The sequence below is a fragment of the Peromyscus maniculatus genome, chromosome 18 (assembly GCF_049852395.1).
Source record: "Peromyscus maniculatus bairdii isolate BWxNUB_F1_BW_parent chromosome 18, HU_Pman_BW_mat_3.1, whole genome shotgun sequence".
Lineage (NCBI taxonomy): Eukaryota > Metazoa > Chordata > Mammalia > Rodentia > Cricetidae > Peromyscus > Peromyscus maniculatus.
This window is the reverse complement of record NC_134869.1, coordinates 19704982-19717218: the sequence shown is the minus strand read 5'-3', so window position 1 is coordinate 19717218 and position 12237 is coordinate 19704982. Positions and strand designations below refer to the sequence as shown.

Below are 12237 nucleotides of genomic sequence, written 5' to 3'. Positions count from 1 at the left end.
CAGCAGTTCTGGAAAGTTCTGATCCCTCCTTATCTCGAAGGACTCATCTGCCGCTTCTCGGCTAAGCTCCGGTAAACGGCTTCTCACTGAGGGGCCTAGCGGGGATTACCAGCTGTCATGTAGCTTTTATCTCCCCACCTCCCCGGCAGCGGGGAGGAGAGCTCAAAATGTGACAGACTTACGAACCCAAAGTACAGGATTCCCAAGGGGTGAATCCCTGTCTCCAAAGCGCCGAGAGCATCCTACACAAAATGGAAAACACGAATCTCAGCTTTCCTGAAATTTCTCCTGCTTTTTCTGGGCTGAAAACATGAATATGATAAATATCTGCCGACTGCCAGATCTGACCATCAGAGAAAAATCAAACGGGAAGAGAAAATGAAAACCAAATGAAATGCAGCCAAGTGAGGGAAAACACACACACACACACACACACACACACACACACACACACACACACTCTCACACCATGCATTCACATGCACATATGTGCACACACATACACACACACACTCACACCATGCATTCGCATGCACATATGTGCACACACATACACACACACTCACACCATGCATTCACATGCACATATGTGCACACACACACACTCACAGCATGCATTCACATGCACATATGTGTGCACACATACACATACACACTCACACCATGCATTCACATGCACACATGTGTGCACACATACACACACACACATATATGCACATTAACAATCACACACACGTGGGGGGGGGAGAGGGAAGAACAGGCAGCTGCCACCCTTCCTGAGTTTTCTGAGACAGACATGATTGTTTGGGGAGGTGGTTCTAAACAGCACAGGAATTCCTGGAAGGTCAGCTAAGGAGAGAGAGCACAGTTTCATTTGCCGGGGTCATCCAACACTGCTTCTATCTCTAGGCATGTGTACAAAGAGACTCACAGATAGTCCTGGTGGCCCGTGGCAGCAGTGGTTGCCCGGGTGACCATCCCTTAGCTTATTTCCCCAGGTCTGAGACCAACCGGTCACCTCTGAGACGAACAGAATGATTGGCACAGGAAAACCAAAAGCTGTTTTTATTGGGCAGTGTTGAGTGGCCCAAATCACCTCCAATGGCCTTTTCAGATGTGCATCCCTTAAAACTTTTTAATGTCTCTGCCATCCCCTAAGGATAAGTCCAGTTACCTAAGCTGGCCTACAAGCAGGATGGACCACATACTAGTCCAAACAGGGACACGTCTGAGATTGACAGAGCTACTGGTCTACAGATGTGCAAGTACAAAGTCCCATGCGGCGAATCAACTACCAGGCTTCCTTCACTCATGGCCTGGCCCTCCACGCACTCCCACCCCACCGTGCTGGTCAGGTATGAGGAGGCACTGGATTTGGCAACTTTAGGACCACTTTCAGATGTTCTCCTGAAGGCTTCTGCCTTTCTGATGCTGCAGTGAGTGAAGAGTTGTCTGTCCTGAGCACTCCCCAAGGTTCAGGAGGCCCCTGACCTAGGTCTACCACAGGGGACTAATGCTACGCTACCCCCTCAGTACTCAGAGGAAGAGACTATGATGCATTGATCCAGATAAGGCATCCAGGGACAGTGCTGTGGGTGAGGAGGGTCACACACACACACACACACACACACACATACACACACACACACGGCTTCAGATCCTCATCAGAAGAAACCTTGGGCTCAGATGCATCAGATTTCAGAATTCTTCATTTGAAAAGGGCAGTATTACATAATATTGCTGGGGGCAGGGAGCTGGTATAACACCCTATAACCCGTCACACTGCCATTTCTTGAGCAAAAGTGTGTGAATATTTGCACCTAGGAGCTAAACAAGGCCTTGAAACCATCTCACATCCCTTCAGGTCAGGCCCTGCAAGCCCTTTAATTTAGATCAGGTCGGAATTTCTACCAAAGTGAAGAAGAAACCTGGGTTTTCTGGAGCTTTTGGATTTTAGAATTGCAGAAACAAACATGCAGAATGTAACAAGGGACATTTCACAAACATGATGTTCCAGGCAGGGTTCCACGTTTACAGTACACCATGCAGAGCACAGCGTACATCCTAGGCCTGCCACATTCATACATGTGTGTGTAACATGGACAGCACATGTGAAATCTCGGTCCTCAGAACAACCTACAGTGTATCCACTGTCATCTCTAGATAAGGAAATAAGGCCTAGAGTATTCAATGAGCACATGGAGAGGAGACAGCGGAGCTTAGAACTCATCACCCAATAGATGAACTCTGAACACACATGTGCCACCCAGGGAGAGGTGGGTAGATGCAGCTGGATACATGTTTGCTAAGGGACATGTTTGCTAAGTTTCCTCAGGGACTGCCTGACTCAGTGCCCCCTTTTCAGCATTGCTTCTGAACAGACTAGGTGTTTACAGGCAGAACATTAAAGTGTGGACTTCCTGCCCAGCCACAGACAGGTAGGAGAGGGCCAGGTTCAGACCAAAATCATTGCCACCACAATCCCCTGAGGAGTTGGGACCAGGGAACACAGTTATTTTCTTTTGGGGTAACTGGACTGTAAAATGAGGCCCAGGGGGAATTATAGGACTGCCACACAGTTCTTACAGTTGCAATGGAGAGCAAAATCAAAACATCAAGTATTACCACCCAAGGACCATGGGAGAGTACAGCACGCTGACCTTCAACCAATTAGTGATGGGAACTGAAGAGGAACAAAAATTAATTTTACATGAGCTGCTTGAGTTGAACTCCAACCAATTCGTATCATAAAACGGAACTATTGTGAAGAACCATCAATATAAACACTAAAGACCGGAATAACATCTCTACATGCACAGCCAGCCAGTCATTCCGACACACGTCAAACATGGCCATCTGGGCTGGTGACTGTCTTTCGCAGAAGATTAACATGATCCGCAAACATATTACAAGTGTCTGATTAAATTGCTCAAGAGTGGAAAAATTAATAGAGGAAGGTGGCTTGTCAGAATGCAGTCCCACCAATATCTTGCCCCTCTGCTCAAAGTCAAGGTGATCTAATGAAAGCAGCATGTGGCGGAACGCGCTCTGCAGAGCAGTAGAATATGTTTGGATGTCAAGAGCGAAAACAGTCATACTAAGGGGGTTGTCGCAGCAGGAAGCAGGACAAGTACTCAGTGGTCTTCTGGTGGGAACACAGAGGGCCCGTGGGGGTAGGCTCACTCACCTTTATTCCTTCTTTTCTCATTAACATCATCCCAGTTTTATTCAGGACACTAATACGCCTCGTTCAGTCCACTCCTCTTGGCTCTCTTGAAGTCACAGATGGCCATGTATGATGGTTCTGGTGAAAAGACAAACCCGAATCAAACTCTGTTTTGTTATTCCTTAATAAAAGAAAACACAGTTGATAAGGAAAACCCTCCCCATGCCCTTCAGCACAGACCTGTGACTGGGCCTTAAGCCACCTGGTATCACCATGGCAACAGAAGCCAGGGTGTTGCCTGGCTCTGATGAGGACCTGAACTAGCCTGCCTCTGGATTCAGTATCGTGTTAGACAAACACATCTCTGCTTGTTTCAGACACTGTTCTTGGATTTTTCTGTTATTTGCAACCAAATATCCCTAACAGAGAGCCCGGGACAGAAGGTTGTACTTGAACATCTGAACCTTAGGGCAACGTCACCATCGAGACCGAGAGTCCTCCACAATTAGTGATTTGTGCGGGTACCAGGAAGCAACTAGTCTGCCAGACAGTGCCACGGAATACGGACCATCACGGGATGCCAAACCAGGATGGTTGTTCCAGCATGTGCTCTCCATCTCTTTTCCACCAGCTGAATCCCGAACATGTTCCCACGTGGTACCCACATGTCCTTTTCCAACCTTACAGCATGCCCCACTTCAGACACCTGGGCCAAGGCCACTGAACGATGGGTAGGTTAGTCTAGGTCCTGCCCACCATGTGGACAGCTGGGCTGTTTCTAGCCCCACCCCAAAGGCAGGCGATTTCCATAGGGAACACAGATTGGCATGTGACTGACCAACTTTAGGGCGTGTTCAATCACAGCATCAGCACCTTCAGGCTTCTCTGGTCCTCTGTAAAACCTTCACTTGTAAACAGTGAAACTTTATTATATCCATCCATCCATACGTACATACATATATACATACATACATACGTGTACACACACGCGCACACACACATACTTATCGTGTATTGTGTTATGCGGTGCATGAACATGTTCATGTGGGTTGTCCCAGTTAGGGTTACTATCGATATGATGAAACACCAAAAGCAACTTGGGGAGGAAAAGGTTTATGTGGCTGACATGTCACAATCCATGAGGGAAGCCAAGGCAGGAACTCCGACAGAGCAGGATCCTGGAGGCAGGAGCGGATGCAGAGGCCATGGAGGGGTGCTGCTTACTGGCTTGCTCCTCAAAGCTCAATCAGCCTGCTTTGTCATAGAACCCAGGAACACTGGACCCGGGATGGCACCACCCACCATGGGCTGGGCCTTCCTCCATTGATCACTAATTGAGAAAATGCCCTCCAGGCCTGTCTACAGCCCCATCTTATGGAGGCACCTGTTTGTCTGTTTGTTTTTAATTGAGGTTCTCTCCTCTCAGATGACTATAGCGTGTGTTAAGTTGACATAAAACTAACTAGCACATGGGTGTGTGTGTGTGTGTATGTGTGCGTGTGAGTGTATGTATGTATGTGTGGTGTGTGTACATATGTGGTGTGTGTGTGTGTGCTTGTGTGTGTATGTATGTGTCTGTGAGAGTGTATGTATGTGGTATGTGTGTGTGTGAGAGAGAGAGTATATGTGTGTGTGTATGTGTGTGTGTGTGTGTGTGTGTGTGTGTGTGCGCGCGCGCGCGCGCAGGGGCCTGAAAGAAGAGGATATCAGGTCCCCTGGAGCTGGAGTTACAGACAGTTGTGAGAAGCCTGATGTGGGTGCTGGGAAATGAACCCGAGTCCTCTGTAAGAGCAGCAGGTTCTCTAAACCCCTGAGCTACCTGTCCAGGATTTCTCACTAAACCTGAAGTTTGGGAGTTTGGCTAGGCTGGCTGCCCAGTGAGCTTCCGGGCTCTGCCTGTCTCCAGCTGGCTCCCGGGCTGGGGTTGCAGGCTATTATTATTTTTTAAAGGAGACAAAATGAGTAAGAGTCCCCATATTACAGTTTGGATCTCTTTGAGAGCAGGGTACATTTAGAAACTATAAATGGTTCATGAAGGTCTAATATAAAATTACAGAGATTGGCAGGGGAGCATTTTTTTAGATCATATATCAAAGTGCCTATGACTTTCTTTCCAAGAGCAAGCAGGAGCCACCGAGGGAGTGCAAATAGGAGGCTGCCATACACCGGATCTTTTATTTAGGGGGATCACAGGGCTGCACTCCGGGAACGCACACGGGAAGGTGGCCCAAGGCCAGTACCACTGGTACAAAATGATGCAGGCCCGGATTAGAGCCATGGCAGAAGGCAGATTGGCGAGTGTTTAGGAGGCTTTAGCAAAAGGGTTTAGTGACAGATTGGATCTAAAGGGTGAGGATCGAGGAATTAAAGTGACTCCCAGATCTGATGGGTGGTTCGTGGTGCTGCCCACTGAAGCAGGAAATAAATGCAAGAGGCTCGGGAGAATGAGGGTGCTGGGGATGGATGAGAGACAGATGACCCTGTGCACTACAGGTCAGTTCCTGGAGGTGATCACCAGAGAAGGGGTCGGGCATGGGATCTGAGCAGTAATGATTATGAATGCAGCTAGCAAAGGAAGTCACCGGCTTTACTGATGTCCTCCAGTGAGGATGCGCCAAGTAAAAAGATGCATGAGAGGGACCCCAGGGAACCCCAGAATCAGGGACTGTGCAAGCGGCAGCATCCATGAAGGAGAAACAGGAAGAAAGCCGCAGAGGAGGAACTATTGCAGTTTAGCATGAAATGTCTCCCACAGATTGATGCATATTAAGCCCTTGTTCCCTTGGCAAGTGGTGCTATACTGAGGGTGTCTGGAAACTCAAAGCAGGTAGGACCTAGCTGGAGGAAGGAGGTCACACCCTTGGAGGTTACATCTCACCCTCTAGGTTCATCCTCACGCTCCACTTCCCGTCTGAGATGAGGCCACAGCCTCCTCTGCACACAATTCCCACTGCACCCGTTAGCCCAGCTTCACGGGCTGTGGACTGAAATCTGCACCCGTGCGCCAAAACAAACCTTTAGGTTGTCTGTGTCAGGGATTTGGTCATGACTACTCAACAGGAAGTAACACAAGGGGGTAGGCGAGCAGGGTGGGGAGCCCAACTAGGGCACTGTAAGGACTGAGGGCTGACATCCAACATGTGCATGCGACCCCTGGCATCACTGGCCAAGGAGTGGTTAGGACCGTAAGAAGAATAGAGGACACCTTGGTCTTGAGCTCCTAAAAGGAGAGGTGAGCCAGACCTCTGAGTCACAGTATATCATCTGTCCCCATATTAGAGTTTAGATCACACACACACACACACCCTCTCTCTTGTTGCTCCCGGCCACCAAGTGGTGAGCATCTTTGCATCATCACACTCCCAACCCGATGTCACCTCTACACACACACACACACACACACACACACACACACACACACCGCCCCCGGACCACAGAACCAAACGACCACGCATGGAAACCTCTGAAAGGATGAACTCGGATAAGCTTTTCCTCGGGTGATTTTCCCAGTGGTTCTGCCGAAGCCCCAAGAGCAGAGTAAAAGATGCTGCCCTGTGGCTTAGGAAGCAGCAGGCAGAGAAGAGGGGAAAGTGGAACAGAGAGGCAGGGAAGGGATCCACCCCGACGACGACAGTGATTCTTTTATGCTATGCTCTGGCTGGTTCTAGTCAGTATGTCTTACTTAGAAATATAAATTCCCAAAATATATCCAACAGGGGGGCGAGAACTACAAAAGGCTGGATTACCTGACAGAATGAAATGTGTGCTAAATGGAGCTGTAAGGGGTGGCTGTGGGAACTCAGGAGGAGGGGAGATGAATTTTGGCTGGGCTGAAACACTGCTTCCAGAAGGGAGGCGGTAGCCGAGCTGGCACTTTAAGGACTGGGAGGCTTGCATCATAAAAGAGGAAAGGGTGCACTCTAGCTGAAGGAGGAGAGCCAGCAAACGGAGCATTGGGGGAGCGGGGACAGTCTGGCTCCGGCTCCTACTCCGCAGGTTAACTCTTGTGTGTCCCCCATCTTTCTACAGACTCCGGGAAAACCTTCTTTTGCCCTGGGGCAGGACTCCAGCCACGCCCCCACCGCGGCCCCGCCCACTCCGTGTGGAAGGGATGTGTGGATTGGTCTGCATCTCTCACCAGACATTTGCAACTGTGTTACTTTGTACTTCCTCTGCCTGGCACACCGCCTGGGCCAACCCAGAGCTCAAGGCAGTTTCCCCTGCTCACAGCAACACTGCTCTCGCAGAGCATCTAGGGAGGAAGGCAGCATTTCCTTTACAGACCAGGAGCTGGGAGCGGGGTCTGAGGTGGGGGACTCGCTGATGGTTAGACTCAGTGTGATGGCTCGCAGGCATGGGAATACTAGAACTTTTTTAAAGTTATAATGAAATTGGCACCGTCTAAAGTTCAGCACTTTAGGGGCTGGAGAGATGGCTCAGTGGTTAAGAGTACTGGATGTTCTTCCAGAGGACCCGAGTTCAATTCCCAGCACCAACAGCTGTCTGTAACTCCAGTTCCAGTGGATCTGACATCCTATCCTGGGCTTCCTCACATATCAGGCACACGGTGCACAGACATATGTGCAAGCAAAATACCCATACACATAAATTAAAAAAATAAAGTTTAACCGGGCGGTGGTGGCGCACGCCTTTAATCCCAGCACTCAGGAGGCAGAGGCAGGTGGATTTCTGTGAGTTTGAGGCCAGTCTGGTCTAGAGAGTGAGATCCAGGACAGGCACCAAAACTACACAGAGAAACCCTGTCTTGAAAAAACAATAAATAGCCGGACGGTGGTGGCGCACGTCTTTAATCCCAGCACTCGGGAGGCAGAGGCAGGCGGATCTCTGTGAGTTCGAGGCCAGCCTGGGCTACCAAGTGAGCTCCAGGAAAGGCGCAAAGCTACACAGAGAAACCCTGTCTCGAAAAACCAAAAAAAAAAAAAAAAAAAGAAAAAAGAAAAAACAATAAATAAATAAGTTTAGTATTTTAAGCATTTTTAAGCATATACTTCCATGGCACTAAGTACAGTCACCTTGTTGCACTGTGAACAATACCACACCCACCTCCAGAAGTTATTCTTTACCCCAAACAGAAGATCCACGTCCATCAAACAACATCCCTATCTCCCTCCCCATGGCAACCACCACTTGACTTCCTGTTTCTATCAGCGTTATTACTCTAAGTATTTTATATAGTGGGATCGCATGACATTTGTTCTCTTGAGAATGATACACACTTTGACGTGCTTTTAGCTAATCAACACACTACTAAACTATTTCCGTGGGTGCGGGTGGGAACAAAACATGTTATGTGTTGCTCAAGGAGCGCGTATCAGTTGCTGGATGAGGCAGAATTATCCAACTGTTTAGTTCTGGGTTTCTTCCGATATCCTGCCTAGGAGAGAGGAGGGGCTTGAGAAAAAAGTGGGTTCACTGTAGAAATAAGAGGCGATGCTCGCTTTGTAAATGAGAGTCAACTTTGGGTTCCCGTTAAAGGATGGATTGTTATTGGCCACCTACTATGTGCTGGGTCCCTTGTGCAGACCTGTTCTTTTCCCCATCCCAACAGCTCTGTGTGGAGGAGACACTAACAGCCCGAGATTTAGGAGCACAGGCAGGCACAGACAGGCAGCCTTCTTGCACTCACACAGACACAGACAGCGGGTCGTTGGTCCCTTACAGGAACTCACAGACCAATGGAGGACGCAGAAGGACATAAAGAGGAGACATCGTTGACACAATGTGCAAAGTGCAAGGGCACAGATACGTGTGAAGAAGTGAGGATCCTCAAGAGTGCTAGAATCCAGCCCAGGCAGGTGTTTTCCTGGTGGAAATGATGCCTGTGATTTATTTTAACTACTGTACAACAAAATGCACAGATGTTAAATATGATAACAACTACATGCCCCTGTGTAGCTGCCCCCAAAATCAAGGTGAGGGAGCTGGAGTGATGGCCCAGCTTTTAAGAACACTGGTTCCTATAATAAGGACCCAGGTTCAATTCTCTGCACCCACACAGCAGCTCACAAGGAAAGGGGCTGTAGCGGGCCTAAGTACTGCAGACATGGCTCTGGCAGGCCTTGCCCTTCCCCATTCCCTCAGTGCTGTGGAATAATCCTCTTGTACACCGTAAAGGTTTGTCACTCAAATTGGTTTAATAAAACACTTACTGGCCAGTAGCCAGGCAGGAAGTATAGGCGGGGTCACCAAACTAAGGATGATGGGAAGGAGAAGGTCTGAGAGAGGAGTCGCCAGCCCGATGCAAAGGGAGCAGGAGATGGTTGTGCCATGCCAATAAAGGTACCGCCACGTGGCACAGCGTAAATAAGGAATACGGGTTAACAAAATGTAAGAGTTAAAGCCGGGCGGTGGTGGTGCACGCCTTTAATCCCAGCACTCGGGAGGCAGAGGCAGGCAGATCTCTGTGAGTTCGAGGCCAGCCTGGGCTACCGAGTGAGCTCCAGGAAAGGCGCAAAGCTACACAGAGAAACCCTGTCTCAAAAAAACCAAAAAAAAAAAATGTAAGAGTTAAAGTCGGGCAGTGGTGGTGCACGTCTTTAATCCCAACACTCGGGAGGCAGAGGCAGGCAGATCTCTGTGAGTTCGAGGCCAGCCTGGGCTACCGAGTGAGTTCCAGGAAAGGCGCAAAGCTACACAGAGAAACCCTGTCTCAAAAAAACTTAAAAAAAAAAAAAAGTAAGAGTCAGCTACTAACAAGTCTGAGCTATCAGCCAGGCACTAATAAGTAATATTAAGCCTCCAAGTCAATTATTTGGGAAGTGGCTGCCAGGTATTTGGGAACAGGTGGGCAGGAGAGAAATGTCCAATTACACCTTACCCTTGCTAAAAATCCACTGGATTTACATTCCTAAAGCTAGTCACCAAGGTCTATTCCCTTATTTGCCCACTTCCTCCTCCTGAGGCTGACTACCAAAGTCCAGCTATCAAAGTAATTAAGGCCAGTAATGAAAAGCCCCCTTTTGGCTCACCTAATTAACATGCCCAATTAAAATGAAACACCCCATCCTAACATGGGGGTTTCCCCTTTTACCTTTATAAACTGCAGTTTGACTATGGGCCACATCTGTCTCCTCTCTATCCAGAGACAGTCCTTGTCCCTCTCCCTAGCTCCCTTCCCCTTCTCCCTCATCCTCTGTCTTCTGTCTTTGTCCCTTACTCCTGCCCTCTGTCCCTCTGGGGAAAATACATCTCCTTTGTGCTGAGAGCTTGGTCCAGGTGTCTGGTGCCGATTCTTTTAACAACCATCTGTAGCTCTGGTCCTGGAGGATCCAACGCCCTCTTCTGGCCACCCTAGGTACTGCACACATGTGGTGCACAGACATCCATGAAAGCAAGACACCCATGCCCATAAAAAAACTAAATAAAATAAAACATGACTAGAAAATCCCCCGTATCCCTTTCTTATCGGCAGGTCTGCCTCCTCCAGGTTCTCATTTTTAACATCACAAATTAGTTTTCCATGCTCTTGGGCCTCATAAAAACAGACTCTTTGAAATGCATGCTTTTGTGCTGGTTTATTTTCCTGCGCCGAGTCTTAATTAACACAGAGCTGGCTGGGCAAAGGCGTGATATGAAGAAACAGAGAAGTGATAAGTGGCCTGGTGAATGGAAGCCAGAGCCTGGAGAACTGGGCAGACAGGCCAGTCGTGAAGGGCTGCACTTTTATCTCATGGAGAAAAGACTTCCACCAGCCTTGAAACAGCTTCGGATGTACTGAGATCAATACGCTGCTCTGCATTTTCAAACACGAAAATCTTAGGTCATGGCTGTTAATATTCTGACCCCCCCCCCTTGAAATCCGACTCCTCTCCCCCCCCTCCATTCCCACGAGGTATGCACACCTCTGCTTTCTCTCTCTCTTCTCTTTCTTCCTTGTCTCTCTCTTTCCTATCTTTCTCTTCATCTCTCTGTTATGATAAACTCTCCATGTGAATGCAGCGCCTGTGTGAATGACTTTCCACACGCCGCCCACCCCCCTCCACCCCACTCCCACCTCAGTTGCATCTGCCCAGCAGGTTTTCCCTCACCGTGGGATACCCTGGCCCAGCCTGCTGGGGGTTCCCGGCTCATGCATTCATAACAGTGGGCATCCCATCCGTAGTCTTAATTTTACAGATGACCACATGGACGTTCAGAAAAGTTAAGTAAAATGTCTTAAGTGATGGGCTAGGAATCAAATTCAGCTCTGCCCCTCCCGAGACCACCCCACCCTGCCATGCCCCGCCCTCCCTCTCCCATCTCCCCCACCTCTGTACCACATCTGTACAGGTGCCTGCAGAGGCCAGAGAGCATTTATCTCCTGGAGCTAGAGTTATGGGTAGTGAGCTGCCAGGTGGCTGCTGGGAACCCAAGTCCTCTGTGAAGGCAGTGAGCTTAAACTCAGAGCTGTTTCTCCAGCTCCCAAAAGGTGTGTTTTTTAATCATTTTTTGAGGTTATACTTACATAATTTCCCCCCACCTCCAAGCTCCCCCTATACCCCTCCTTGTCCTCCTTCAAATCTGTAGTCTCTTTTTTCATTCATTGTGGTTACATACATATATACATACACATATGTGTTTCATATACATATATATTCCTCAACATGTAAATACAGCCTGCCCATTCTATACAATGTTACTTGTAGGCATGTTTTTAGGGCTGATCATTTGCTATTGGCTAACCAGCTGGTGCACTCTTCCCCGAGGAAGACTATTCTGGTCTCAGCAATCCTTAGTTGCCTGTCGCTCTTTATTGGGTTGAGGACCTATGGGCTTTCCCTGCCCGCATTAGCAAGTCTGTTGTTGACCATGTTCGGCTCAGGTTTAGGCAGCACAGTCCCAACTGTCCCATCGACAGAACAACGCCCTCACCTGAGGCTCAGGGACCACGGAGGAAAGAAGAGGGGACAGAAAGGTTTTAAGAGCCGGAGGATCCGGGAATTTGCTGTGTCTGCGTCTTCTGTGACTGTCAGAAGCTGCCGCCACGAAGTCTCACTGATGTGACTACCTGATGGTGTTTTTAAACCAAAACTTAGGTGGAGGGAGCCTGCTGGAGAGTGGGGGTGCTAAGG

General features: G+C 48.8%; 1 protein-coding gene across 4 annotated transcripts in view; it reads right to left on the bottom strand.

Annotated features, from left to right (window-relative positions):
- Tmcc3 (transmembrane and coiled-coil domain family 3) overlaps positions 1 to 12237 on the bottom strand; it is a 286150-nt gene that overhangs the window by 163077 nt on the left and 110836 nt on the right. For all 4 annotated transcript variants that reach the window (XM_076554639.1, XM_076554640.1, XM_042263650.2 and 1 more), the window contains one exon: positions 3188 to 3304. In XM_076554639.1, the coding sequence (XP_076410754.1) occupies positions 3188 to 3217 (30 nt within the window). In that variant the 5' untranslated portion in view covers positions 3218 to 3304. The remainder of the gene's footprint in view (positions 1 to 3187; positions 3305 to 12237) is intronic.